The sequence below is a fragment of the Argopecten irradians genome, chromosome 3 (genome assembly GCF_041381155.1).
Source record: "Argopecten irradians isolate NY chromosome 3, Ai_NY, whole genome shotgun sequence".
NCBI lineage: Eukaryota > Metazoa > Mollusca > Bivalvia > Pectinida > Pectinidae > Argopecten > Argopecten irradians.
Genome location: NC_091136.1, coordinates 45290220 through 45317108, shown reverse-complemented (window position 1 = coordinate 45317108; position 26889 = coordinate 45290220). Strand labels below are relative to the sequence as shown.

The window sequence follows — 26889 nt, the reverse complement described above, 5'->3', positions numbered from 1 at the left end:
ATCACAATATTGTTACCTTTTCAGCAGTGGACAGTTGGCCATGTAGTCGCCAAAACTTTCCCAGCATGAAACAATTTATCAGTCAATGATTTCAATTATCAGGTGACAAAAACGTGAAACTTTTTCGATAAAATTTCGTAGAGATTAGATCAGTTAACAGAAGGATGAGGTCAGGTTTTGTGTCCGGAGTCCCACCACCGACCCGGAGAGGAAATAGAATGTGAGGTTTTTTACTTTATCTGATGTGAAACGTGAGCTATGTGGAGTCTGGGCTAGGAAGATCACGATAAACATGTTATTTATATTCCAATATCACAAAAAGATGAAGCTGGAATATATGTTGTTGAGGTCAGTGTCCAGCTTGGCATCATTGTAAAGGTTTAGGTTGCTAAGGTCATTGTATACTTTGATTTTCTACCAAAAGATATGTTTTAAGTATTAAATTTTCGTTGAGTTATTACTAGGGGTCAACAACTTTTGATATGGGCTTCGTACTTTTTTTAAGATATCTTTTTCTTGCTTTCTTATGCCTATTATAGACTGATGCAGAGTTGAGATTTAATGGGGATTAGGGGTCATTAGGGATCATGGTAAAAAGATTTCTGTATATATTTAGGATGTTGTAGAAGCTACATATACTGTCCATCCGGAATGGCAATCATTTCCATTACATGATGGCTGCATCTAAAACTTTCCAGTAGAAGACAATAATCAATTGCCAATTGGTCTTGCCAGTATTTGTTCCTGTGGTATTTAAGGTAGTAGCATGCATATGTTATGATATACTATTTGTCAATCGAATGTAACTGTTAACAGACTCTACAAAAGAAAATACCTTGTATATATTTACAAAAACCACCACTGCAATTATATTTGGCAACACAAGACAACAGATTTCTGACAGCTGGTCAGTCTTAAATGGTCTTTGTACTAGCTGACCAGGTTAAAAGCTCTAGTTGCTAGACAGATTTGGATGGATTTTTTGTAATGGTTAATCCCTATAAAAAGTTTTGGGATAATGGTGGACCCTGTTCAGGAACAAAAGATTTCCAATGGTAATAATGGGGCAGGGTTATAGGCTGAGAACAAAGCAAAGATTGGCTGTCCATGGGTCTAATAACTGTAAGTTTCATATTCTGAATATAGCAAACCTAATTCAATAGTATTCCTTTTATTGGATAGTTTTGATAATTAGGCTCTGCCTGGCATACTTTCTCACAAAGCTCTGTCCTGATAGGGCTTACTATTTTACATCAAGGTCTGATGTCTGCATGGTCCCCTTAAAGGCTCTTCCAACTTCTAGGACCAAGGGGGAATTCATTTCATCTCTGATTTGAATGCCAAATTTAGTTGTGTAAAATTTTAATGGACAGATTTTGAGATTTCAAATCCATTTTAAAGCCATGATGTTTATAGTTAAAACAGATAATTTCAGGCTATGATTTAAAGAGTGTCTAAACTTTAATATGAATTTGATTTCCAATATACAATAAACAATGGAAACCTTACCAGGTTTGTATCCAAATGTGGACCATAAACAAAAATGACCTTGACCTTGTCAAATATGTTCATCATATAGTCATGTGACCTCAATTTGACTCCAAACTTGGTCATGTGACTACCTACCTGGTGTGGAGTGGTAAGGCTTTGTAAATCATTCACATGCCAGAAACAAGACGATAGTGCTATCATATTTAAATAAAAGGTTTATTTTTCATCAGAATTTTTTAATAAATTTGTCAGTAAGATTGTCGAACATTAACTCGTGCCAGTAAGGTACCATAGCTAAAGGTGTCACAAGTTCACAAAATGTCAAGAAAAGGGAATTTTTTATGAAGGGTTAAATGATTTTTATGATTTTTCCTTATAAATGTTAGAGACACTAGGCTAATGAATAGATTTCAAAAAAATTCTCGAAGTACAGTCCAGAAATAAAGACAAATTCAGATATCTTTTGTTCTTAGGTATGTCAATGAATTTTTGAATATTTTGCTGGCGGCTAGAATTCAAGGGTTTCAGTGAAAACATAAATATAGTGAAAATAACTACCCACAAAACCTAACCGCCGTTCAGTTTGGTCTCCAATAAAATAAAACTAGATTTTTTCATTAATACCTGAGATAGCATTAGTTATGTTGGGATCTCATTGATAAATGTATTCCATCAGCAGGAATGACTTCCTTATTTTCTGGGAAGAGTACAAAAAATCTAACCATCACATGGCTGTGTAATTACTCATGTGGTAATGGTGAGGGCGAATGACAAGTAATGTCGGTTTATTGTGATGGTACCAATGGGTGGGGATTTAACCCCAGAACATGTTTAGGGCATTAGTGACACACAGTAGGAGCTCCCTTAAAGGGATCCAGGGTTTTAGTGCCCTATGTATTTAGGGATGAAGGATGAGAAAACAAACCCTAAAAATCAGAGAGGGAATTTACTGACTGTCATTACAATGTTGGACAGTGATGAATAGAAATAGTTGAGACTATTTGAATTCTAACGAGGGATATCCTGATACATTAGGCATTAGCTGACACATTTAATAAATGACATATTCCTTTCAAACTGAAATTTTGTTAAAATCTTAAGTAGAAATAAGACCATTTCAGGTCCGTTAGAGACATAACAAATTAACCCATTGGTATAATTACATGTTCTTCTACAAAGTCTGTATAAGACAAATTGATGGAACATTTTTCAGATATTTAGTTTCAAAAAGGTTGTGTATTATTTGGAAAATCAACTGAAACCTATGGGAAATGTCTGCTTCTGATGTCCCTTAGCTGAAAATCAAACAAAATCTTCAATAGATATATAGATATCAAATTATGATTCAATACCCTTAGTAATATCATTTGGAGTTAAAAAGCTCCTTTTTTATGAAATTTTGCTCTAAGACTGTATTATAGATGATAAAAGTAAGGCTTTTTAAATGGAAATTGTTCAACATTTCTATAAGTATAGGTCTTTATATTGTCTGATGGGTTGAAGAACACAAAGCTATTTAATGTATAGATTTTGTATTGATGATATGATATCAGAATTATACAGTCAGATAAGTCTATTGTTCTCTTTTATATTGTGTTTTATTTATAACTAAAACATATTTCAGTATCACATCAACTTGTGATCCATAGTAACCATAGTTCTTCTAGAAAGAAGCATCTCTTTGACCCAGATCACAGTTATCAGCTCAGGGAAGATGAAAGACTTGTAAAGAATGGTTGTATGTGTAGTAAGGGCGTGCTTGTCTATATAAGTATGATAACAGTGGGAGCCTTAGGTAGGTACCTGATATACATCTATTTGTTCTCTCACATTATAAAACATATTTTGTTGACTGACAATTCCCATGCTCTTTGTTCTATGGCAGGCAGAAGAGCAGATTAGATTTCAAATGAAGTTTGCCAAGTGGTTTGATGAGGACATCAGAAGGAGGCTAAGCAGATGCTTGGAATGTTTAAATACGACCTGTGATGTAACGGGGATGTGTAATGTCTTAGTACTCTGAACATTTAACATTCAAGATTAAACAATTAGGGTCGGTTGGCTTTTATCTCTTAAAGTTGACCTGAACATTAAGATAATTAATATCAGTACATGTACTTAATTTTTATATGAGCCAATATAGGCCAAATCATTTGGGTTTATTAGAAATATTAATGGATGTTATGAAAATCACAAATATATTATAGGTATGAAGATTGTGGATTCACAACAATAGTTCTCTCAAAAGTGTATAAAATATTTCTCTTAAAATTTCGACATATGAATCTTTCATACATGAAGCCATGAAATTGCTGTAAGGCAACATTAGGACAACATTCCATTAAAACCAACATCCGCTCTCCTACCCTCACATCTGCTTCTGTCTGTATTATATTTCATACAAGAAGGAGAGTTTATTAAGGCTAATATTGTAATATAATGTATTGTTTAATATTATTGATATCTAATCAAAACTCTTCATACTCTAAATCTAATTTTGAAAAAAAAAAAAAAAATTAAAAATCAAAATTGAACAAACTTAATAAATTAATGTATTAAGTTATAATTAGTTGAGTTTCATTTTGATATTGAACAATTAGCACCTTTGCATTTTCAAGTTGATTAATAAATTAAAGAGATAAAAGCATTGAAGTACATCCTACATCTGCTGGGGGTGGATATAACCACATGATGTAGTACACAGAACCAGTCACCAGAGCAGAAAACTCACACATAAATAGCAAACACAGTACAATGCAAACAGATTTATGAGACAAATCACAGAATTGCTTCAATGGAAAATATTGTTTTGAATTGTCGATACAGATGGGTTTTGACGTTAAAGGTGGTAAACCAAGCCTCTAGGCTACACTGATGGGTTAAACCAAGCCTTTAGGCTACACTGATCGAATAGATGGCACCACATGGTTTTGACCAGAAAAACGTGATGGAACGAATATGACCTAACCAATTAAAATGAGATGGCAGATTGTAGATTTCTTTTAATTATCAGAACTGAGGTGTGAAACCGTCCAGTAATCATTGCGACAAATTAAAGTACACTGAAGAAAATGAAATTACTGATGAAGATATTCATTAATGGGTCCCAGCTTGGAGATTAACGAGAGAAAATGGACGTACACCAAAACTGGACCATCAGTGCGGTGACTTTTTGGTCGGTTGTTGATGGGAAACGCTACGCTGCTTAACGGTCTACTATGATAAATGTTCACTGATGTGAATTTAAGCCGTAGGATTTTCCTTTGTTGGAGTAAATCGTTGATTGTACTCCCGGTCTGGATAACAAATCTGAAAATGTGCCTAATACTAAGTCTGCAGCCAAATCGGAGATTGGTAATTTGATCAATTCCATCGAACTTGTGAAATGACTGCATTGGATGATAACATTGTATAAAAAGTAATTGTACTTTAATGGGTTTCAATGCACTTTATTTGAAATTCATATGATTACGAAAATTCATTAAATTTTTTTGCCACATCAGATTTCCCTAAAAAATTGAAATAATATAATAATTCTGTGTCAGCTAATTAAGTTTTGCCAAGCTCAGCAAATTGACAATTTGGCATTAACTAAGCACATTGGCCAAAATTCCAATGTATGTCTCATATTTCATTGTTAATTTTTTGTTGTAATCTGATGCATGGATTAGTCTGTTACAATATACACCATATTTTAAGGGGTTGACTATATTTTTGGTGTGATTTTGAGTGATGTGCTTTAAGACCCTCGTGACCCTTAAGTACCTTGTATACCTAAATAACTACTTATCAGTGCCGAGACTACGCCCTCGGTTTGAACGATTGTCAATACTGTCTTTGACCCCTGTGGGTGATGTCTGTTACAAACTTACAAAACAAATGATCTAAACACCTTTTTTAACACTGTCATACCATATCATTTACCTTTAATTAGTTTTAAATACCTCCTATTATCATTAACTGAGACCATAGTGCAGGTGCCCCTTAAAAAAGTCCTATTCAAATTGATTCTGTCAAGTTCCTTAATAACCCCCAAAAATGGTACCATGTAAGAATTTTCCAGCTCATTCCATTTGCTCCATAGCATATATATATATATATACAGCCGAATATTTTATAAATCTCGTCTTAATGTATGTGTGGTCGGAAAAACCAGATTAACATTACGACAAAAAAAGCATTGTATCTGATAGATCAATGATTGAGATTGGAAAACAATAACATAATTACGTAAGTTAGTTGCAGGATTTAATTCATTATTTCACGGATCATGTGACAAATCAGTTCATACTGTTCATCAGATAATTAGTTCAAACACGCTAACGATGTGTTGTTTTTCATATCGGGAATTATATTTAGAAAAAAATCATCGCTTTTGAAAAGTCAGTTTTCATGATAATGGATCGGATGTGCTATGATTCTTGTAATTTTTTCAAATATTTATTTATATTTGAGAACATTGAGTATGTGTACAGACAGTATGTACAACATGTCTTTGTGTTATACATGGAGATGAACTAAAGGAATTCAGAATTAGATTTCAAATAATTTTAAAATGAATGCAATCCAACAACATTCTTTGTCTATTCAATCTTAGGGAATTGAAAAAAAATGGAATCCGATTGTTTAGATACTGAGGTTTGGCATTTATTCCTCATGCTTGTCAAGGTAAAAGATTAAAACTAACAGACGAACTATGTAAAAACATCAAACCTACAGGGTTGACACCTCGGTGCTTGAGATATAAACAGTGTTTTTTCCCTCGGAAGCAAACATTGTCAAAACCGAGATGTCAGACTATTCTGTTAGACTGATATATATCAGAACCAGTTAAATATTTTCCCTTAATGAATACAGGTGACATTTCTCAGGTGAAACAATGACACCTTCTCTGACAGATTGGATGTTAAATCAGGGTGTCAGAAAAATTACTGGGGGACGTCCTATGTATAGTGGAGGTTGTATATATTTTATTCCTATCGTCAAATTAGCAAATCAGCTAACCTAATTTGAGCCTCTGTTGAGAATGATTCCCATCCCTCAACGATACATCTCCTCCAAAGCTAGAGGAGCCTAAGAAATGGACAGGTCTGTGCTGACATAGTTGTGGCTGTACTCAGTGTAGTAGCCAACAGCTAAGTCAGGCTCCCTCCTCTAAATGATTTTTAGATTAGAATAGAATGTTTTCCCTCTGAAATATTATGCTCAAAGGTTGTAAAATTGAAATAAAATCGCTAAATAAAGTTTCAATATTTCCTGTGTTTTCAGAATGACTCAGATGGCTGTACGGAGACTGTCACTGTGAAAACAGCTGTACACATGTTTGGTGGCGAGGCGAAAATCCGAAAACTGCCTACACCGTCTCCGGATAAATCCCAAAAGTCTGCCACAGTGAAAGAGCTTCGAGCCATTAAGGAGGGGTCAGATTGGGTCAGGCAAGGGGGGCCATCTCCCCACAACGGTGAGGATATACGAATGGATTTTCCTACCCCACAGGATCAAGATATTATGGATTACCCGATTCGTGGGACATTCTCGCCGCTTACCGATGGGGGCCAGGTTAAGTTCACAGATGAATCTGCGACAGAGTTGTCTTTTGTTTTTGGGCGACCTGCTTCCCCTGCCAATGATCGAGGCGTGCAGAATCATATGTCACCACCCAGTGGGAGAAATCAACAAAGGTGTCTGTCACCTGAGAGTGAACGAAACCCCCAAAGTTGTAAATCCCCTCCGAGCGATAGGGGTCTACAAAGGGGTTTGTCTCCTCCTAGTGATAGGGGTCTACAAAGGTGTTTCTCTCCTCCTAGTGGTAAGAATCCACAGAGGTGTTTATCACCAGAAAGTGACCGTGACCCACAGAGATGTAAATCTCCCCCACGAGACGGGGGCCCACACAGGGGTATGTCTCCCCTTAGTGACCGAGACAGGGGCCCACACAGGGGTATGTCTCCCCTTAGTGACCGGGGCCCATCTCGATGTCGATCGCCACCATCGTTGGACAGACGTGCCTTGTCCCCATCGTCCGATGTTACTCCAGCCAAACGTCCCAGCGGAGTCTATGAGAATTCGTTTATGTATTCTAACCCTCCGACGACGGGTAAAGGAGGCGGCTCTAAGTACACCCCAGGGATATATGACCGTGTGGTTGTACACCTCCCCCCAACGGGTCGGGGTGACAGGCCAAGTCCTCGTGGAGGGGGGTATTGCCAGCACTGTAATAACTGTCTGATCCACTTTAAGCGTCAAGCCTTCCGCCTGCTTTTTCCAGAAGGGAACCGTGCTGGCCCGAATATCAAGGTAAGCCATTAAAATACTTCTAACACTACAATTAACCAGAAATACAGCCTGGATATAGATTTTATATATCAGCAGTATCAATGAACAAATTGATCTATTATTTCAAAGATAAAAAAAATCAGAAAAAAAATGATTGTAAACATTTGTTTGATTAAGTAGCACATGGAAGTTTTTTTTCTGATGCAGAAGTTGTGATATAAACAGTGAGTTGTCTTGGCTTACCTGAGTACACAGGTAAAAGCAGGATAATTAACGAACTGTGTGTATCAGGTATTAGTATCCAGCTGTTTGTGTTGTCCCTTCGGGTCACTCAAGGACATCCATCATAATTTTTGGCATTTTCTTCGTCTAAGTGCCAATTTATTCGAGCCTACAGTCAAAGGACACTTGTACCTTCTAATATTACCATTGTTCTGACTGATGTTGACAAATTAGGAATACACGTTTTGTGTTTGTGTGTTTATAGTCTACTATAGGTGGTATTTTACCGTAATATCACTTTCCTTAGTACTTATCACCTGACAGGTGTAGCCATTACTAGCATCAGTACAGGACAGCTCATACAGGTGTGACCATTCTTATAAATATATATGTAGCATCATTTCAAGGGAGACTACATGAACTTGTAATTGCACTCTCTTGTCTATATTTAGAAACTTGTCAAATACATTTATTTTTCATGCAATGGTCCGGGTTGTATTTCCAGAAACGGTATCCAAGGTTGTGCTTGGGGTTTGAATATTTCAGATTCTCTTTTATCTATTATGCTAGAGGTCAGGCAATCTTGGTATAGTAAAATGGACTGTACTTGGAAATAACCACATTGTTCATTGTTTCAATACTTGAAGAAGTAATTTGATAAAAAGAAGGAACCACAACAAGAATTTGAACTTGGACCTTCCATCTGAAGCCAGACAGATGATGGAGAATGAAGTGACCCTGTGGCTAAACTTGTCTGGCCATTCTCTGTCTCCAGGGATACATAATAGATCAAAGCAGTGAGGTGTTTGAACTGTATGTACAGTTTGTCTCTCTTGTCAAGCTTTTAGATAACTCTGAAGTCTCCCACAAGATGCCATGTACCTTTCGCTTGAACCCTAGAAGATAAAAAATAAACTTACTTTGTACTTCTATAGATTTTCTGTCCTGTTAGTTTGAAGTGTTATGATTGGTGATCGAGATTCCTTTTCGTGTAAGGTTTCGGACAGGTCTATATGAGATTCTGCTCACTGACATGTTTGAACAGTTTTCAGAGATTTGTCCTACATTTAGTTTGAGTTTCTGCTTTATCAGAATATAGGCAAACATTTTTGATTTTGGACATCACTTCATGTACTTCTAAGTACAAACTATAATTCTCAAATTTATGATAGAGATTCCTATTGGTCCCTATGAATGACTAGCAGACGTCTTGGAATTTTTACAATTAATGGACATCAGCACAATTTCTCAAAAGCAGAGAGAGAAATGCTTCAATCAGTCTTAAACATTGCATACTCTATTTTTTTCTACTGATGCAAAATTCAAAGCCTAGAGGTAACATCTTAGATTTGGACAATGAAACTTTTTATGGCTTTAATATTTGTGCTGAGATTTATTTTTTTACCCATCAATTTCACATAAGTGACTTCAGTAACTTCATACCCAGAGTTGGTGAACTCTATACCCAGAGTTGGTGAACTCTATACCCAGAGTTGGGGGACTCCATACCCAGAGTTGGGGAACTCCATTCCCAAAGTTGGGGGACACTATACCCAGAGTTGGGGGACTACATACCCAGAGTTGGGGAACTCCATACCCAGAGTTGGGGAACTCCATACCCAGAGTTGGGGGACTCCATACCCAGAGTTGGGGGACTCCATACCCAGAGTTGGGGGACACTATACCCAGAGTTGGGGGACTCCATACCCAGAGTTGGGGGACTCCATACCCAGAGTTGGGGGACTCCATACCCAGAGTTGGGGGACACTATACCCAGAGTTGGGGGACTCCATACCCAGAGTTGGGGGACTCCATACCCAGATTGGGGGACTCTATACCCAGAGTTGGGAGACACTATACCCAGATTGGGGATCCATACCCAGAGTTGGGGGACTTCCATACCCAGAGTTGGGGGACTCATACCAGAGTTGGGACTCCATACCCAGAGTTGGGGGACTCTTACCCAGAGTTGGGGGACACTCCCATACCCATACCAGAGTTGGGGGACACTATACCCAGAGTTGGGGGACACCAACCCAGAGTTGGGGGACTCCATACCCAGAGTTGGGGGACTCCATACCAGTTGGGGGACCAACCAGAGTTGGGGGACTCCATACCCAGAGTTGGGGGACTTATACCCAGAGTTGGGGGACACTATACCCGAGTTGGGGGACTCCATACCCAGAGTTGGGGGACACTATACCCAGAGTTGGGGGACTCCATACCCAGAGTTGGGGGACACTATACCCAGAGTTGGGGGACTCCATACCCAGAGTTGGGGGGACTCTATACCCAGAGTTGGGGGACTCCATACCCAGAGTTGGGGGACACTATACCCAGAGTTGGGGGACTCCATACCCAGGTTGGGGGACTCTATACCCAGAGTTGGGGGACACTATACCCAGAGTTGGGGGACTTCATACCCAGAGTTGGGGGACTCCATACCCAGAGTTGGGGGACTACATACCCAGAGTTGGGGGACTCCATACCCAGAGTTGGGGGACTCTATACCCAGAGTTGGGAGACACTATACCCAGATTTTGGGGATTCCATACCCAGAGTTGGGGGACTCCATACCCAGAGTTGGGGGACTCTATACCCAGAGTTGGGGAACTCCATACCCAAAGTTGGGGGACACTATACCCAGAGTTGGGGGACTCCATACCCAGAGTTGGGGGACACTATACCCAGAGTTGGGGGACTCCATACCCAGAGTTGGGGGACTATATACCCAAAGTTAGGGGACACTATACCCAGAGTTGGGGGACTCCATACCCAGAGTTGGGGGACACTATACCCAGAGTTGGGGGACTCCATACCCAGAGTTGGGGGACACTATACCCAGAGTTGGGGGACTCCATACCCAGAGTTGAGGGACTCTATACCCAGAGTTGGGGGACTCCATACCCAGAGTTGGGGGACTCCATACCCAGAGTTGGGGGACTCTATACCCAGAGTTGGGGGACTCTATACCCAGAGTTGGGGGACACTTTACCCAGAGTTGGGGAACTCCATACCCAGAGTTGGGGAACTCCATACCCAGAGTTGGGGGACTCCATACCCAGAGTTGGGGGACTCCATGCCCAGAGTTGGGGGACACTATACCCAGAGTTGGGGGACTCTTATACCCAGAGTTGGGAGACTCCATATCCAGAGTTGGGGGACTCGATCCATACCCAGAGTTAGGGGTCTAGTTGTACTTTACCAGTAGATGTGAGTGACCACTAGATGAAGCCTTGATTCTGTGTTGATAATCTATATAATCTTTGTTTACTTGATCAATCTTTACTGCTAAAGTTCATTTTCTGCCTGAGCTAACTCCCAAAACCCTGGAGTAATAAAAGATACACCAAGATCAAGGTTCTCTGTAATAGATTACCAACCCTCCGGCAACATTGACTGGCTTATAAAATAGACACCAATTTGTGAGAGAAGTGTTTGATGGCGATGAAATCGACTACACTACCTTATATGGTTATGTGAGTAGTGTTAGACTTTTAACTGCTAATTTATAGATAGCGTTGTCATAGCGTTGGCTTCTTTTTAATCAGTGGGTAAAAAATAACTTTACGCACATTTTACGAGCATTTTCTCCACAATTTTCATTCATGAAATAGTGTCTTTTGTATTTCAAATTGCGGTTTCAAAAGGCTCATGATTTTTCATTTGTCCGACCTGATCTTTTCTATTGGCCATCGGACATCAAATAGGGACGTTATCATATATTAGTCAATTTACAATGAATAGCGAAAAAGAACTTTTATGTACAAAATGTGAATAGAAATTCACAAGATAACCATGGTTGTTCATGGTTCATGACTTTAACACTTATAAAATTCTTATGAAAAAGAAGGAGTGTTGGCAAGAAATACTTTGATGACGTGGCCATGGTTGTCGGAAATATCAAAGCCGAACATGTACATTTTACATATATATTAATAAATTACTTCATCTATCAAGATGTGTGTGAGTAATTGGTTTTGAAGTCAATTATGTTCAACATTTCAAATTGATGAATGCAAAACAGTTGTTTGGCAACTGTCATTCATAGTTACGCAAAATTCTGAATTGCATTGAACGAGCAATCATTCATGAATGTGTCAAGGGAGAGTTCGGTACTTGCGATGGCGAGGAAATGACTGATGGTTGTGATCAGTGTTGAATGAGTGCTTGTCATCTGTATACCTACATATCATCAGCTTCGTTTTGCGGTTTTTTGACGAGATGCAGAAGTCATTGTGTTGACAGGTTGTACTTAAAAAAGTAAACAATAAAAAGCAGAGAGAATTTCTGTGGTTAGAAATTAAAAGCTATCCCGTTTCCTTTTATATTTTTCCTTCAACTGCTTCGTATAAATACATTTACAACAGGAAGAGTTTAAATGGCAATAAACTTCACATTGACAGAAGCCGTTTGGCTAATTATAACACTTGAAACATTGTGGTTAGAAAGGAAGTTATAAACACTATGTATGAAATAGTTTTGTGGTAGTTCAGTACAATTTGTCTTCACATATTCAATGTAGGAAGGTCTTTGTATTAAAATGAAGTAAATTCTCATCAGCCTTCAGTATTGCAGTTGTTTGTTTTACTGTTAATGTCTTTGTAGGACTACTGGATCCCTTGTGGAAGCTGTTAAGTTCATTACCTAACTGAACCCTGGAAGGGCTATTGCTCGTAGGACTAATATGTCCCTTGTAGGCTGATGAGTTCCTTATAGGACTAATACAAGTCCCTTGTAGGGCATTAAAGTTCCTTATAGGAGAAATAGGTCCCATGTGGGGCTGATAAATCCTGTGTCAAAGATAGTGCTTACAATGAAGGTGTTGCGAGACCCTACCTGTTAATACCTGTGTCTAACGACTGTCATCCTATTGTATAGGACAGGTGTGACGTTATACTGTGACCTCGTGCCTGGTAGAGACCACCACTGCAGGCGTAATATTCACCATCTACCTGGCTAGTATTCTCTTCTTACCAATCTGTAACACTTCCATATTATTCAAAAATTAATTTACTGGAAAATGTTTCTAAACAATTACGGGATATACTAGTTCATTCAAAAATGTCATGTTTTGTTATTTTGTCTCATATGTAAAGATTTCTTTTAGATAAAATTTCAGGCCTATCATCCACCAAGACTCAGATCTTAGTGCATTATCATCCTTAAAATTAGATTTTAATAAGACAGAGCCCTCAGGTAAAGGCTGGCGACCTAGCTATCACTTAATTTCTGGTCGCTATTCCTGTTGAAATTGACAAAGGTTTGTCCTGTGGCTTCATTGATAATCACATTTAGGCATGTTTTGGCATGGCGATTATAGCCTGGGCACCTGTGCTGGGCGTACAAACTGTCCGTGTATGTGACTAGGTGGTAATCCTTGCCCCAAAACATACGCCCAAACAATAGAGGGTGTCCGTAATGTGTCTAGCAGGTGACCATAAGGTCAAATCTCTTTCTGTGTCCAAACATGCATTAAGGTCCAACTAAGAATCTAGACATTTCTTAATAGTGCCTTTTGTGGTGATATTGTACCATGATATTGAAAATTATTCTGATTTGTAATAGTTTGTTGTCATTTGTTTGCTGTTTGATAAAAAAATGTTGTTTTCAGAGACATAAGCACAGGATATAGTGAATCAGTGGCTGATGTTTCTGAAATGAAGAGGATACATTTCAAGTTGGAGTCTAATAAAAAAGTTATAGTTTCTAGTGAAAGTCCCGTGAGATCAGATACACCCCCATCAGAGTAGTGGATAGTGAGGAAGGTCTGACTTATAGCTATTCTGTCTCCAAATTACATTTTAATTGGATCTATCATAAAATCCTTATGGAATTATTCATGAGGATATGTTTATCTAGTCAAATTCCAAACCAGGTGAAAGTATTGTCCAAACATAACCTTTGACCTTTCCAGCCAGCCTATCATAGGGATCATCTTGAAATCGAGCACCTGTCGAAAATTAGAAATTCATTTTTATATCTCTGGTCACCACATGTTGATAGTGGCTATTGTTTACTGGACCATAAACTGACCAGTATAAATCTTGTAGGTGGACAGCTTGCATTGTTGGGGAGGCTGCAAGTATGGTCAAGCTGTTCAAAGATGCAAGTTTTGACCACAGTTAGGAACAAGGAAAGTGGAGTCATTAAATCAGAGGGCTTTGTGCTAGGTGACACATGGGCCCCTCCCCAGAGGGAGACAAACTGCCTGGGCGATATACTTAGTCCATTTATGGTCAGAAAATCACCACAGCCTTTTACCAGTGGTGTTATAGGACAAACGTAGAGAAATCAATTACCAGATTGCGAGCCTGATTTCATCTCTCTGGACATTTGTGTAGTACACAGAGAATATATGTTGTGTCTTATATAGATAGGCAGGAGATAAAATGTTTTTCTTAAATGTTTTGTTTGCAAAATCACAGTTTTTTAATTCCCAGAAGAAAAAAAGGAATCAAAGAATATTGATCTTCTGGCCATCTTGCCAATTGGTAATGGCATAAACACCTTTAGTTTACATGAAGTACCCCAGTAAGCCTGAGGATTTTCGCAGTACAAATACAAACACAATTGTACGAGTTGCCTAATTTTATTAGTTGGACATATAGAAGAAGAATATTCCCTGGGGAGACGTAAGAATAGCAAATCTACTCGTATAATGATAAGTTGCTGACAGGACAAGTTTAGCCTAGTTAATCCTCAGATTACACGTTCTGTTTGGTTGTGTCTCGCTTGTTTTTGTAGACAAGACCTGGAAAGCACTATAACAAAATGGCCAATTTGACATCAGTTTTATATGTAAAGCCTATTTTTTTTATATCAAATTTTAGTCCTTGTTTATCTGTTTTTGTGAGTTTTTGGTTGTTCAGATTTGCATGAATTTATTAATGTGGTTAAATTAGGGGAGGATAGAGGTCAGAGGTTAATGAACTGAACTACTAACAGATATTTCTTTGTGTTAAAAGCAAGTAACAAGAAAAAAGCTGGAAGAAAATATTAACAGCCCATTAAGAAGAAAATGTTTCCTTTTAAGCTAAAATTCAAATGAAATTTGCATATTTGATTAAAGGAGATGTTGAAATTTCAAAAATAGAAATGTTCCAATTTAATTAGTGGTAATCATCCTCATGAAATATGAAAGAATTAATCAGAACCGTGCAGACAAAGTACTTACGTAACCCGTTATTTTGATGTCAAGTACGCTACAAGTGGTGAAGTAGATGGGTTATCTGCCATTAGAATGTCGTTTCATCCATAGATACATGGTAAGTTATACGCTATAGGTTTTTGTGTCCATTACCATGCAATCAGTCGCGGTAGATACAATTACCGGCAGTTATATAAGGTGACAAATTTTCTAATTGTGCAACCGCTAATTATCATCATTAATACCACAGAGTTGTACTATTGCCAACAAAGCCATTTACAACTACAGCAGGTGATTTTTTTTGCTGACATGTTCAAGCTTTCGCAATGGTCAAATTAGTTCTTGAATATAAGACTTATAAATAGAAGTGATGAAAGGGTATTGATCGTGTTTTTGCATGAAAGAGATGCTTGTGAATTTTCAGTAATTTTACCAAATTATGATAAAATTTACCATTAGATGCAGATTGTTTATTTATGATAATTTGTATTGGGGTACATTTAGAATTGTAAATTACTGTAGATTTTATTTTGAATATTAAGATATTTCAACATGCATGTGATGAATGATGATTTAATAAAATGTAGTTGATGGCTATACCATTGGAATAAAACCCGAAGGGCTCAGGTCGTCCGTCTTGTCAACATTTTTCATAAATTCTTTTCTATCACGTGTGTATAGCTATATATCCTTTACTGCAAATCTTGAAACTTGAAAAACATAATTAATATATACAAAAAAAAAATGTTTATTCGATTAGGATCATTTTACTAACTTTGCAGAACCTGGCAGCACACTATGAAAACTGAGTTCCATTCACAGAAATGATATTGTTAGGGTTGTGATGTATGTTGTAGAGCATATCTGACATAAACAATATGTGGGGTCACATATTTCCCTTCTCGTTGTTATGTGGAGTAATTTACCTGCCCACACATCAGGCACCTCTAGACGTTATAGTAGTGAAACCCAGCATTCTTTTGTCATACAAAGCAGTCATACCAAGCTTCTGGCTGCTACTGCATTGACATGTATAAAAGCTGCAGTTGATCGCTGTATCGACTCTGTGTGCATCTGCAGCAACACTCTAGGTTTTGTGGGGATAAACAAATAAAAGAATAAACGGACTACTGATGTCTGCCTGGCAGGATATAATTCACAACAAACACTAGGTGCACGCTGGGGCATATTTCTGCTTTCATGCTTAATTTTTGTCAATTGCGGCAATTATTGACATGTGATATTGCAATTCACTTTCTACGTTACGCATGTAAACCACATACCAATGTGTGCCAGAGAGAGACTGGATTACCTCGCCCGTGCTCTCTCCTCGCACTCAGATCTTCTCATGCAACGCATAGCAATTACCCACAAACAGTTTGTAACACTGATATGCATCCTAAAATGCAGTGAAATGGTAAAAACAATCTCTGCCTTCAACAGTATCACCAATAAAAAGTACAATTAAGTTTGGCAGTACTTAACAATGTTATTTTCTGGTTTTCAAGTTTGTATAGAAGCTAATGAATAAAACAAACACATTTCTAATCATGCAGTTACTTGTAAAATTGAATTTGACAGAACATTTGTCTGTTCTACCTGTTTATTACTAATGTGCAGATGATTTAAGGAGGTATCCTGCAATTCAAACTGCAATTTATGTCAGAGTTATCTCCCTTATCATTTCTTTAATTTCAGGCATGAACAAGGTAAAGTTCAAATTAGTAGTATATTTTCTATCAGTACAAAAGTTCTTAATTTATTTATTCATTTAGTTTTTAACGTGAGTTTTAATGATATACCGTACTACAGTTTAAGTGATACATTATTGAAATTTGGATTCTTTAAGAAAAAATCCCCAGGTGTTGTTTTGAAAATGGTATCAGACACTTTTCAGATTTGTAATATGATATGTCCAAAATGTTAAAAGCCAGGGCTATTTTTTATCTGATTAGTCAATTTAAACAATGAAATACCTTTGTTACAAAATTGATAAAAACCTAGAAAAGGGCACTATCATTAAAGCATCATGTTACCTCTAATTGTGTGGTAAAAAGGTCAAAGTTTCTCCCTAATTATGTAATAATATGGATTGTGCTGATTTCATTTCATTCAATAATCCTTTTAAGTAGACTTTTTTGGAAAAATAATATTATACTTGTATAACAGATATATATCTAAATGCAGGTGCACACCTGCTTGTCATGGTGCTGCACAGGTTTGCTGGGCTGTTAAATACAGTATCACAGACTTAAGATGTTGTTTCTTCCAAATCTTGTAATCAATCGAACCACCGAATATGAATTTGATATCAATTGTTTCTCATATCTTAACCTCAGTCACATGATTCAATCTGAGACTTGTAATCTGTGATATGTACACCACCTGATGTGTAACCATGATTCAAATGTTCAGCGTGCAGAGGCGGTAGTTTGGATTGGTAACACGTTCCAAGAGCTGTGATTTAAAAGCACTTCAAGATCACTCAGTTTTCCATAAATATGGAATTCAAATCCTTCATATCATAACTAATTAGATTTGTCGCTGTTTGGATTCTCTAACTAATCATACGCAAATCAATAAAGTAACTTGGCAAAAGTTATGTTCAAACTCACAAAATATTGCCGCATAGAATGTGGCAGGCCTCAGTGTCCTTGGTATCGAGTTTGTATTCAGTGGCACTCATGACCATAGTAACAACATTAATCAAAAGCCTTTTTAGTTTGTGTTCAATATCGCATGATATCAATTGTCAAGAAAAGTCCATTGGTATCGCGCCATCTGATTGGTTATATACTACTGACAACTGTTGCTGTCCTTTGAACTACAACACATCAAGTTTCTTCGCAGGACAGAAATATGATTATAACGGCGCATTCCGGTGACTCACTGTGTTTGTCTAGCTATTAACGCAGGCCTGTTGCATGCTAAGAACACGGAAACTTTCATAGGAAATTTTATTTCCGCAGTCGATCTTCCACAAGGAATCGACACTTAGCTCTACAAGTTGTGGTCCTGCTTCAGAGGCTGTGACAGCTCTCTGGCTTATTCAGCGATACTTTGGCATGCATGTCACATGTGACTTTTGAAGAGCAGTTGTATAATTTATGATGTGGTCATTGAAACATTATGAGAATCAAATCATTGCTTTAGAATTGTAACCATTGATTATAACTCCATGTTTCCTTTTATCTGTCCAAATCACCGTGGTGACTTAGATTCCTAGTAACAGTTTTCTCTAGTGCCCTGTTTACCCTGTTAAACACAGCACTATATCTTAGCAACCATTTCTCTTTAGTGTTACTAAGATATGGCTCTCTGGAAATACTAAAATCAGGCAGTAAGTCATGGGTTGGTTTGGAGAATTGTTACGATGGACATATGCATTTCAAAATTTGTTAAATATTTTTCCTGATAAGGAAATTTTGGAAATCCACAATACATGGAACTAAAGAGAAAGGTATCAGCAGAATCATGGAACATTATAACAGTAACTCCTGTTTACATACTAAACCAAGAGGTTTATAGATATGAAAAGTTGGCCAATGTGGGAACGTACAGAATTATTACAGAGACATTACTCAATGAAAAGTTACATTGACCTGCAGAAGGCCATAGCATGTCCTTGCTTATCAGGAGGACAATTGCTCATGGCATTTTTTTCCGTTCTTAAACAATTTGTTAATTATGTTAGCCAGACCATCATCTGGTAGGCCTTGTTGATGTGGGAACAGGCAACTGTAGCTGTAAATGGGTTTGTCTAGAAATTCCGATGGTCATGGTCACCAGGGCCCCTATATACAACCAACAAAGGGCTGCTCCCTCATAAATAACAGATCTCTCCTTGACTTCTGACTTCTCCCCAGCCCCATCATCAGGAGTCCTCCTAAAGACCAAAGGTACTGATTGATGTTGGTGACCTTGGACCAATTTGACCCGAAATTTGGGTGAGATGGTTGCATTCCTTTCCTCCATCAATGTTGGAATTGCATTGCAGAATAATTACGTTTCTTTTGGGCCTGTTACTCATCAAACAAATGAAATATAACCCTATTCTTTTCCTTCATTTAAAGCTTGCTTCTTTTAAATTCAATGACAATCGGCCATGTATGGTAATAAGATTTCTGCACCCAACCATCCATCAAGGTCGACTGTGAGTTTGTCGCCAAGGAGGAGTGAGGTGTAAATATTATAGCTTTCCATTACCTGAGTGTAGGACTATGGTACCATGTCCTTTGCCAGCTTCTATGCATGTTTGGTAATTTCTAAAGTCTTTGTGAGCAAAACCATTGCTTTTATGTGGTCTGATTTTTTTTTTCTCGTCTAAATGGATGTTCTATACAGATAATGCAATTATCTTGAACTTTGTTTATACGCATTAAACTCCATTATAAAATATATTAGAGTGATAAAGTAAAATGGTAAAATATTTTTATAGATGTCTTAATTTTTTTTCAATATCTTTTATAACTGTTAAAATGTGTAAAATGGTTTTGATGTAAATGTTGATAGAGACTAATCAGGAGGAAAGAGTGAGTGAACAGAGAATTAAAAGGAGGCTATCGCCACGACAATGGGACGTAATGGAGGTATCCAATGGCCCAGGGAGGAACCCATTAAGTCGTAAAAGACCTTGGCTATTGTAACAGGATATGTATTGTAACCAATGAATTTTTATCTCATACCATTTCCTAATTTCTACCAATACCCTTCTAGACAAGAGTATTTTGTTGAAAATGCGACAAATTGATTTTCCCCGTCTGAGATTCATTGACCCTAGGAATTATGTCCCTTTGTTGTTTTCAGTCCCATTCTTCCATCATAGAAATAAAAAAAAAATAATATATTTCACCCCCATAAAGTATAATTGGACTTCCCAAGTCAAAGGATAAATGCTTCCATTTTGTTAAATGGGGGAGAAATGACATCGAATAATTAATATTATAGTCATTTCTTCCATGTTTCCTCGTAATTTCCTAGATAACGTCATTATGTGATGACCTATCAAATAACACCGCCCAACCTGCTTCTATGTGTGTGACCTTGTGGAATACTCCCCTATATGATGCAGAACGAATATTTTAGACCATGTCACATGCTCATTACCTAATGCCTGCTCACGTCAAATGATAATGTCTCATTGCTCAAACTCCATTAACTTGAGCAAGACAACGGTGATGAATCAATTTCCGAAAGCTTTTATTTTATACGAAGTTTATTTTTTTTCACCAAAATATAGTCAATAAAAAAATCAATTTCCCACCTAGACTACCCTCATAATTGGCGTAAAGTTATTGAAATAATTTGAAAGTTTGGCTTTATGTCAAGTCATCAAAAACATGCATTGTTGCCGGGATTTTGTTTGTGAACTCTGCCGTCTTAATCACCCTGAAAGCTTTCAAAATTAATTATTGTTTAGGAAGCCCTTTCAGAATAACTCATTCTCAAACATAGAATCCTTACAAGTCATTTTCAGTGCCAGTGATAATCCTTTTCGGTGTGCATTCATATCTGTTTTGTTAGAAATCTGCTCGTCCTCGGCAATAATCAGCAAACTTTGCCTTTGAGTTGGTGTACAAATTGCTGGAATGTTTGTTTAGTGATTATGTGGTAGGCCGACTGGACTGTCGTCTGCTCTATTATTGCAGGATGTTTGTCTACATCTATTGCAGCATTTGTAAAATTTATTTACATTGGCGACAGAATTGGAGAAAATTGCAAGAAAAATGAATTTAGAGAAATCCTGTGAAAGCATTGTGGGGTTAGATTAGGCTTTTGTGACTTCACTGACCTGATACCAATAGATTACACAATACTTCTGTGGCTGACCTGCCAATCAAAGCCCCTGACAACAGACCCCTAGGGACCCTGAGGATCGCCAGCAACTCATAATGCAAAAGGGAGCCATCAGTTCACTGATCCAAAAGGAAAATTAGAGATCAGAAAATCAGGACCTATAACAATAGAAATGGAATAAGGTCTGATTTGGCTTGAGGGACGAGGAGTTGAGAGTTCGTCCTTTTTTTAATGGCCTAATGGACCCAGGATACTGATAGTCTACTATCAATGGTGCATAAGAAAATAATGAGATTTCTGAACTGGAGTGTTGAATAGTTGTGTCCGTACAAATCCTTTGTTTTTGTGTGATCAAGCAGTGAGAACAGCTCTCTAATCTGATGGCCTGTTTCTTAACTTCTGGTCAAAGTGGCTCCCACCATAACTTGCATTCCACTGCACATTGGCCGATCGTGGTGGCGATTGACCATCTGGTGTCCCAACACCAACCCTATAATCTAGGATGTTTTTTAGCTCATGTCTAATGTACTGGAATTTTCATGACGGTCAGTTGTAGCAGAAAATCCTGTACTATACCACAGAATATCCCTTTATTTTCATGTACAGTTATCTTACACAGATGTCTACTTAAACACAAAAGAGCTCCACCTCTGAGCAGCATGACTAATGTGACGTACTATATTGATTCGATCCAAGCCAGGGGGCGATACATGTTTTATCTAATCCTGTTATGGTGTTAGCTTAGATTTGAATTTTACATGACATGATATTACTGGACAATTTGTACCTCCAGAAAAGGAGAGCCTGTGATGGGAAATTGTTCTGTATCGGAGTCCTGACTAACACAAATGTCAATCAAACTGTTTTAATATATCATCGAAGTATATTGATAGTTGATTCTGAAAACCTATATGATATATCAATGCAAAAAACTTGTATAACACCTAAAATCCATCTCAAATATTCAAAATTTAATTACCGCAATCTGTTGCTGCCACTCGAATATTCTTCGTTCTAGAATGTCAGATTAGACAGGTATTTTCCTGTATGACAGTAAAACCTGCCTCAGCAGCCACCTCTGTATTAAGGCCACCTGTTTAATAAAGATCACTTTCTCAGTGTCCTCATGGCTGATTTCAACACAATTGGACCTGCGTATAAAGAACTTTGTCCCCTGGGTGGTCGCTATAGACAGGTTTAAGTGTATTTCATATGTTGACCTATTCCTGACGGGACCAGATACAATAATGCAATATAATAAGAGATAACAACATTACAGCAATTAAAATCATTTATTGTACAAATCTTTGATCAAATCATTTATTGTACAAATCTTTGATCAAATCATTTATTGTACAAATCTTTGATCAAATCATTTATTGTACAAATCTTTGATCAAATCATTTATTGTACAAATCTTTGATCAAATCATTTATTGTACAAATCTTTGATCAAATCATTTATTGTACAAATCTTTGATCAAATCATTTATTGTACAAATCTTTGATCAAATCATTTATTGTACAAATCTTTCATCAAATCATTTATTGCACAAATCTTTAATCAAATAATTCAAACTATTCGTTTGAGTGTCATGAACTTCTATACACATGTCCCATCCCCACTAGGACAGTAAATATTACCAGGTATACAATGATAAGTATTAAATGCCACCCCCCTTCACATATCAACATCATAATTATTGTTAGATAATGAAGGTGTTCCCAACTTTCATCAAACTTCCATGTGCATGGTTTGCTTAATTCACAAACCTTGCTGACTTAAGTTTTATCTTTTCATTGACACCCGACTTGATTAACTCTCCTGATTTCCAATAAGGTTGACACTGTATAAATATCATTGTATATTTGAGATATCTACATGGATTATAGTTTTGTTTGTACATTTGGAAGCTGAGTGTTCTATAACCCACAAGGATTATGGGATGGTCCGTACATTTGGAAGCTGAGTGTACTATAACCCACAAGGATTATGGGATGGTCCGTACGTTTGGAAGCTGAGTGTACTATAACCCATAAGGATTATGGGATGGTCCATGCATTTGGAAGCTGATGTACTATAACCCACAAGGATTATGGGATGGTCCGTACATTTGGAAGCTGAGTGTACTATAACCCACAAGGATTATGGGATGGTCCATGCATTTGGAAGCTGATGTACTATAACCCACAAGGATTATGGGATGGTCCGTACATTTGGAAGATGAGTGTACTATAACCCACAAGGATTATGGGATGGTCCGTACATTTGGAAGCTGAGTGTACTATAACCCACAAGGATTATGGGATGGTCCGTACATTTGGAAGCTTAGTGTACTATAACCCACAAGGATTATGGGATGGTCCGTACATTTGGAAGCTGAGTGTACTATAACCCACAAGGATTATGGGATGGTCCGTACATTTGGAAGCTGAGTGTACTATAACCCACAAGGATTATGGGATGGTCTGTACATTTGGAAGCTGAGTGTACTAAAACCCACAAGGATTATGGGATGGTCCGTACATTTGGAAGCTGAGTGTACTATAACCCACAAGGATTATGGGATGGTCCGTACATTTGGAAGCTGAGTGTACTATAACCCACAAGGATTATGGGATGGTCCGTACGTTTGGAAGCTGAGTGTACTATAACCCACAAGGATTATGGGATGGTCCGTACATTTGGAAGCTGAGTGTACTATAACCCACAAGGATTATGGGATGGTCCGTACATTTGGAAGCTGAGTGTACTATTACCCACAAGGATTATGGGATGGTCCGTACATTTGGAAGCTGAGTGTACTATAACCCACAAGGATTATGGGATGGTCCGTACATTTGGAAGCTGAGTGTACTATAACCCACAAGGATTATGGGATGGTCCGTACATTTGGAAGCTGAGTGTACTATAACCCACAAGGATTATGGGATGGTCCGTACATTTGGAAGCTGAGTGTACTAAAACCCACAAGGATTATGGGATGGTCCGTACATTTGGAAGCTGAGTGTATTATAACCCACAAGGATTATGGGATGGTCCGTACATTTGGAAGCTGAGTGTACTATAACCCACAAGGATTATGGGATGGTCCGTACATACATTTGGAATCTGAGTGTACTATAACCCACAAAGATTATGGGATGGTTTGTACATTTGGAAGCTGAGTGTACTATAACCCACAAGGATTATGGGATGGTCCGTACATTTGGAAGCTGAGTGTACTATAACCCACAAGGATTATGGGATGGTCCGTACGTTTGGAAGCTGAGTGTACTATAACCCACAAGGATTATGGAATGGTCCGTACATTTGGAAGCTGAGTGTTCTATAACCCACAATGATTATGGGATGGTCCGTATGTTTTTTTCTGATCCAGCTGACCCTCCCAGTGTGGTCCAATGTGTCTGGTATTCCAAACTCTGATAAGATTCTAAAGTTATCAACACCCCAACGAACCACAAAATTAACATAATGTCCCCCACTGCCACAGAATGGCATTTCACCACCCTGGAAAATTAGCATTAATTTGTGTGTGCAGTACCATTTATACAGAGTTACTTAGTTTGAGCTAACATTCCAGGATAAAAAACAGAATTAATATTAATTCAAAAACAACGACCTCCCTCATGTGACTTAAGTATGTGGTAACTGTTATAGAAGCAGAAACCAAGGATTGATTAGAAAAACCTATAAGATGTTACTTAGCATAGGAACAAGCTAATCAAATATGTCATATAGTTGGATGCCAGGTGGTGCCCCCTCCCTGAGCTAATCAGCCCCTCCTCTGGTATCAGCGCCATCTAGTGGTAATTAACAGTATCACACTGTGGCATGCCCCTTCGCCACCATTGATGCCCCAGTACAGATAGCACATCAGAAATGAAATTCAGGCAAAACCTGCGAGCTAGACCTTGATATTTTTCTGCCAGATCTGATTTTGATTGCACCAGTGGTTGATTTGTGGTATAATAACCATTAGTAGATGAATTACCCTGGTAATGTAAATAGCTATAGTAAATCAAAGTATACAGTCTGGTCTACAGAAGGACACTCTCTCCTTACTACAAACACCTAATGAGTCTTATCCTTATCAGCTAAATAAGATTTGATTAGTTAGTTACAGATTTATTGAGGGTGTTGACTTACTAGTGTACAGCTGTTTATTTCTGTCCTCCTCCTCCCCAATGTCTCCTCCCCCAACACCTCCTCCCCCACCCATCTATGATTGACAGTCTGGTACCAACATTGAACAAATGGATCAAATTCTACAGTTTGAGTCTCCATTTAATGTAATAATGATAATATATATTATGTACTTTTGCATGTGATATCTTATGAACTAAAACATAAACAAACTTATCAGTAAAATATACATTGCTTTATGCAAATTGTTTTATAAGGTTTTGGATCAAAATCATTTTTAAAATTCCCATTGATGACGGTTTTAGCACAACTTCTCAACAGTTGATCAAGGCTTGGACTATTTTTATTTTTTATTGATATTGATTTGCTTTTAAATCTAATATTACTACAAAACACATGTTGCTGGTGGGATTTCACACTAATTAGAAAAGCATTGCTAAAGTATTGATAAAATACAGGGCTGTGCTATCAAGTGATAGGAGCGTTTGATGTTAACTCTTGGTCCCAAACATGCTTGTCACTTATAAAGTAGTTAAGACCCATACAAACATATCCCAGACCCCCTCCGAGTCATCTAAATGGTGGATGCATTTCTAAAACACTTGAGTTAGAGCCTTGTTAATTATAGCTGCTCGATTGATCCACAGGTACTGGACATTATCAGACCTCTGGTCAGTCTGGCTTGATGGTCAACGGGGTGATGGTCAGTGAATGAATTCTATTTATGTCCTTGGAGATAGCTATATTGATCCCATCTCTGGAAGGTTTTATGCAGAGATGACCGCTTTGCATGTAACTCACATGCAAACTGACATGCACACTGGAATATTAAATAAGTCAGATCTGGTTTATTGAGTTACCAATTAGCTGCTTCTTCAAATCTAGTTGGCTAGATGTGGCCAGTTGATATGATGGTAATGGAATTCTGATAAATGCAAGAACTACGTTTTTTTTAAATGACATTAGAAAGTAAGGCTTTTTTGTTTGGATGTAAAGACATTAATCTTACTAGTTAAAAAGGTCTAAATAAAACCACTATGTATTATATTGTATTTATTTGTATTCATTTTTAGTTTACTTTTTGAACTGTTTAGCTAGGATTTAAAGATTTTCTAAGAAAAATTAAATTCAACATTGTGTGGAACCCACAGATATGAAAGGTCCAATGAAAATTAACCCTAAATATGGTCACTACAACTATATACTCATACCTTCACAAAATAAAGGTTATACAAACTAGTACCTACTAGTATCTGGATAGCATGACAAAAACAAGGAGTCGTAACATTAGCCCCCAGGCAGCTATAAGTAGAAGGGTTCAATGGGATTTTTCCTGTGCTAGGTTTCCTATATCTATATAAATACACCAGGCCCTATATATTTCTGTGTGTGTCATATGATATATCGCACCATAGGCCTTCAATCCTAGGTATTTATACCATTAGTGAGGGAAATTCAACTTCTCCTAACAAGTAGCTCCTCTTAACATGTCAAATGGATTCTAACCTTGCTGGTTTTGTTTTGCACATCATCCTGTTTTTCAAAAGTCCTGTTCAGTTGTGCAACTTTACTATAGACACCTAATCATGTAGTAAATTATATCAATTTGTCACAAATACAAAAATGGAGGATGTAAACTTTAGACGACGATGTAATACCTTACCGTTTGATGTATCGTCGTATATACTTCGTCCAAGGGTAAGTGAAACAATCAGAAATCATTTTAGGGTAGTTTGGCTTTCTCCAAAGTTATGCAGGTTGGAAACTTTTTCAAATGTTGGATAATTTACATGCAATTTGGCCATTTC

At 37.6% G+C, this 26889-nt stretch overlaps 1 protein-coding gene across 1 annotated transcript in view; it reads left to right on the top strand.

The window, feature by feature from the left end:
- LOC138319698 (kinesin-like protein KIF26B) overlaps positions 1 to 26889 on the top strand; it is a 255993-nt gene that overhangs the window by 116309 nt on the left and 112795 nt on the right. The window contains 1 exon segment of the mRNA XM_069262843.1: positions 6760 to 7788. Within this exon segment, the coding sequence (XP_069118944.1) occupies positions 6760 to 7788 (1029 nt within the window).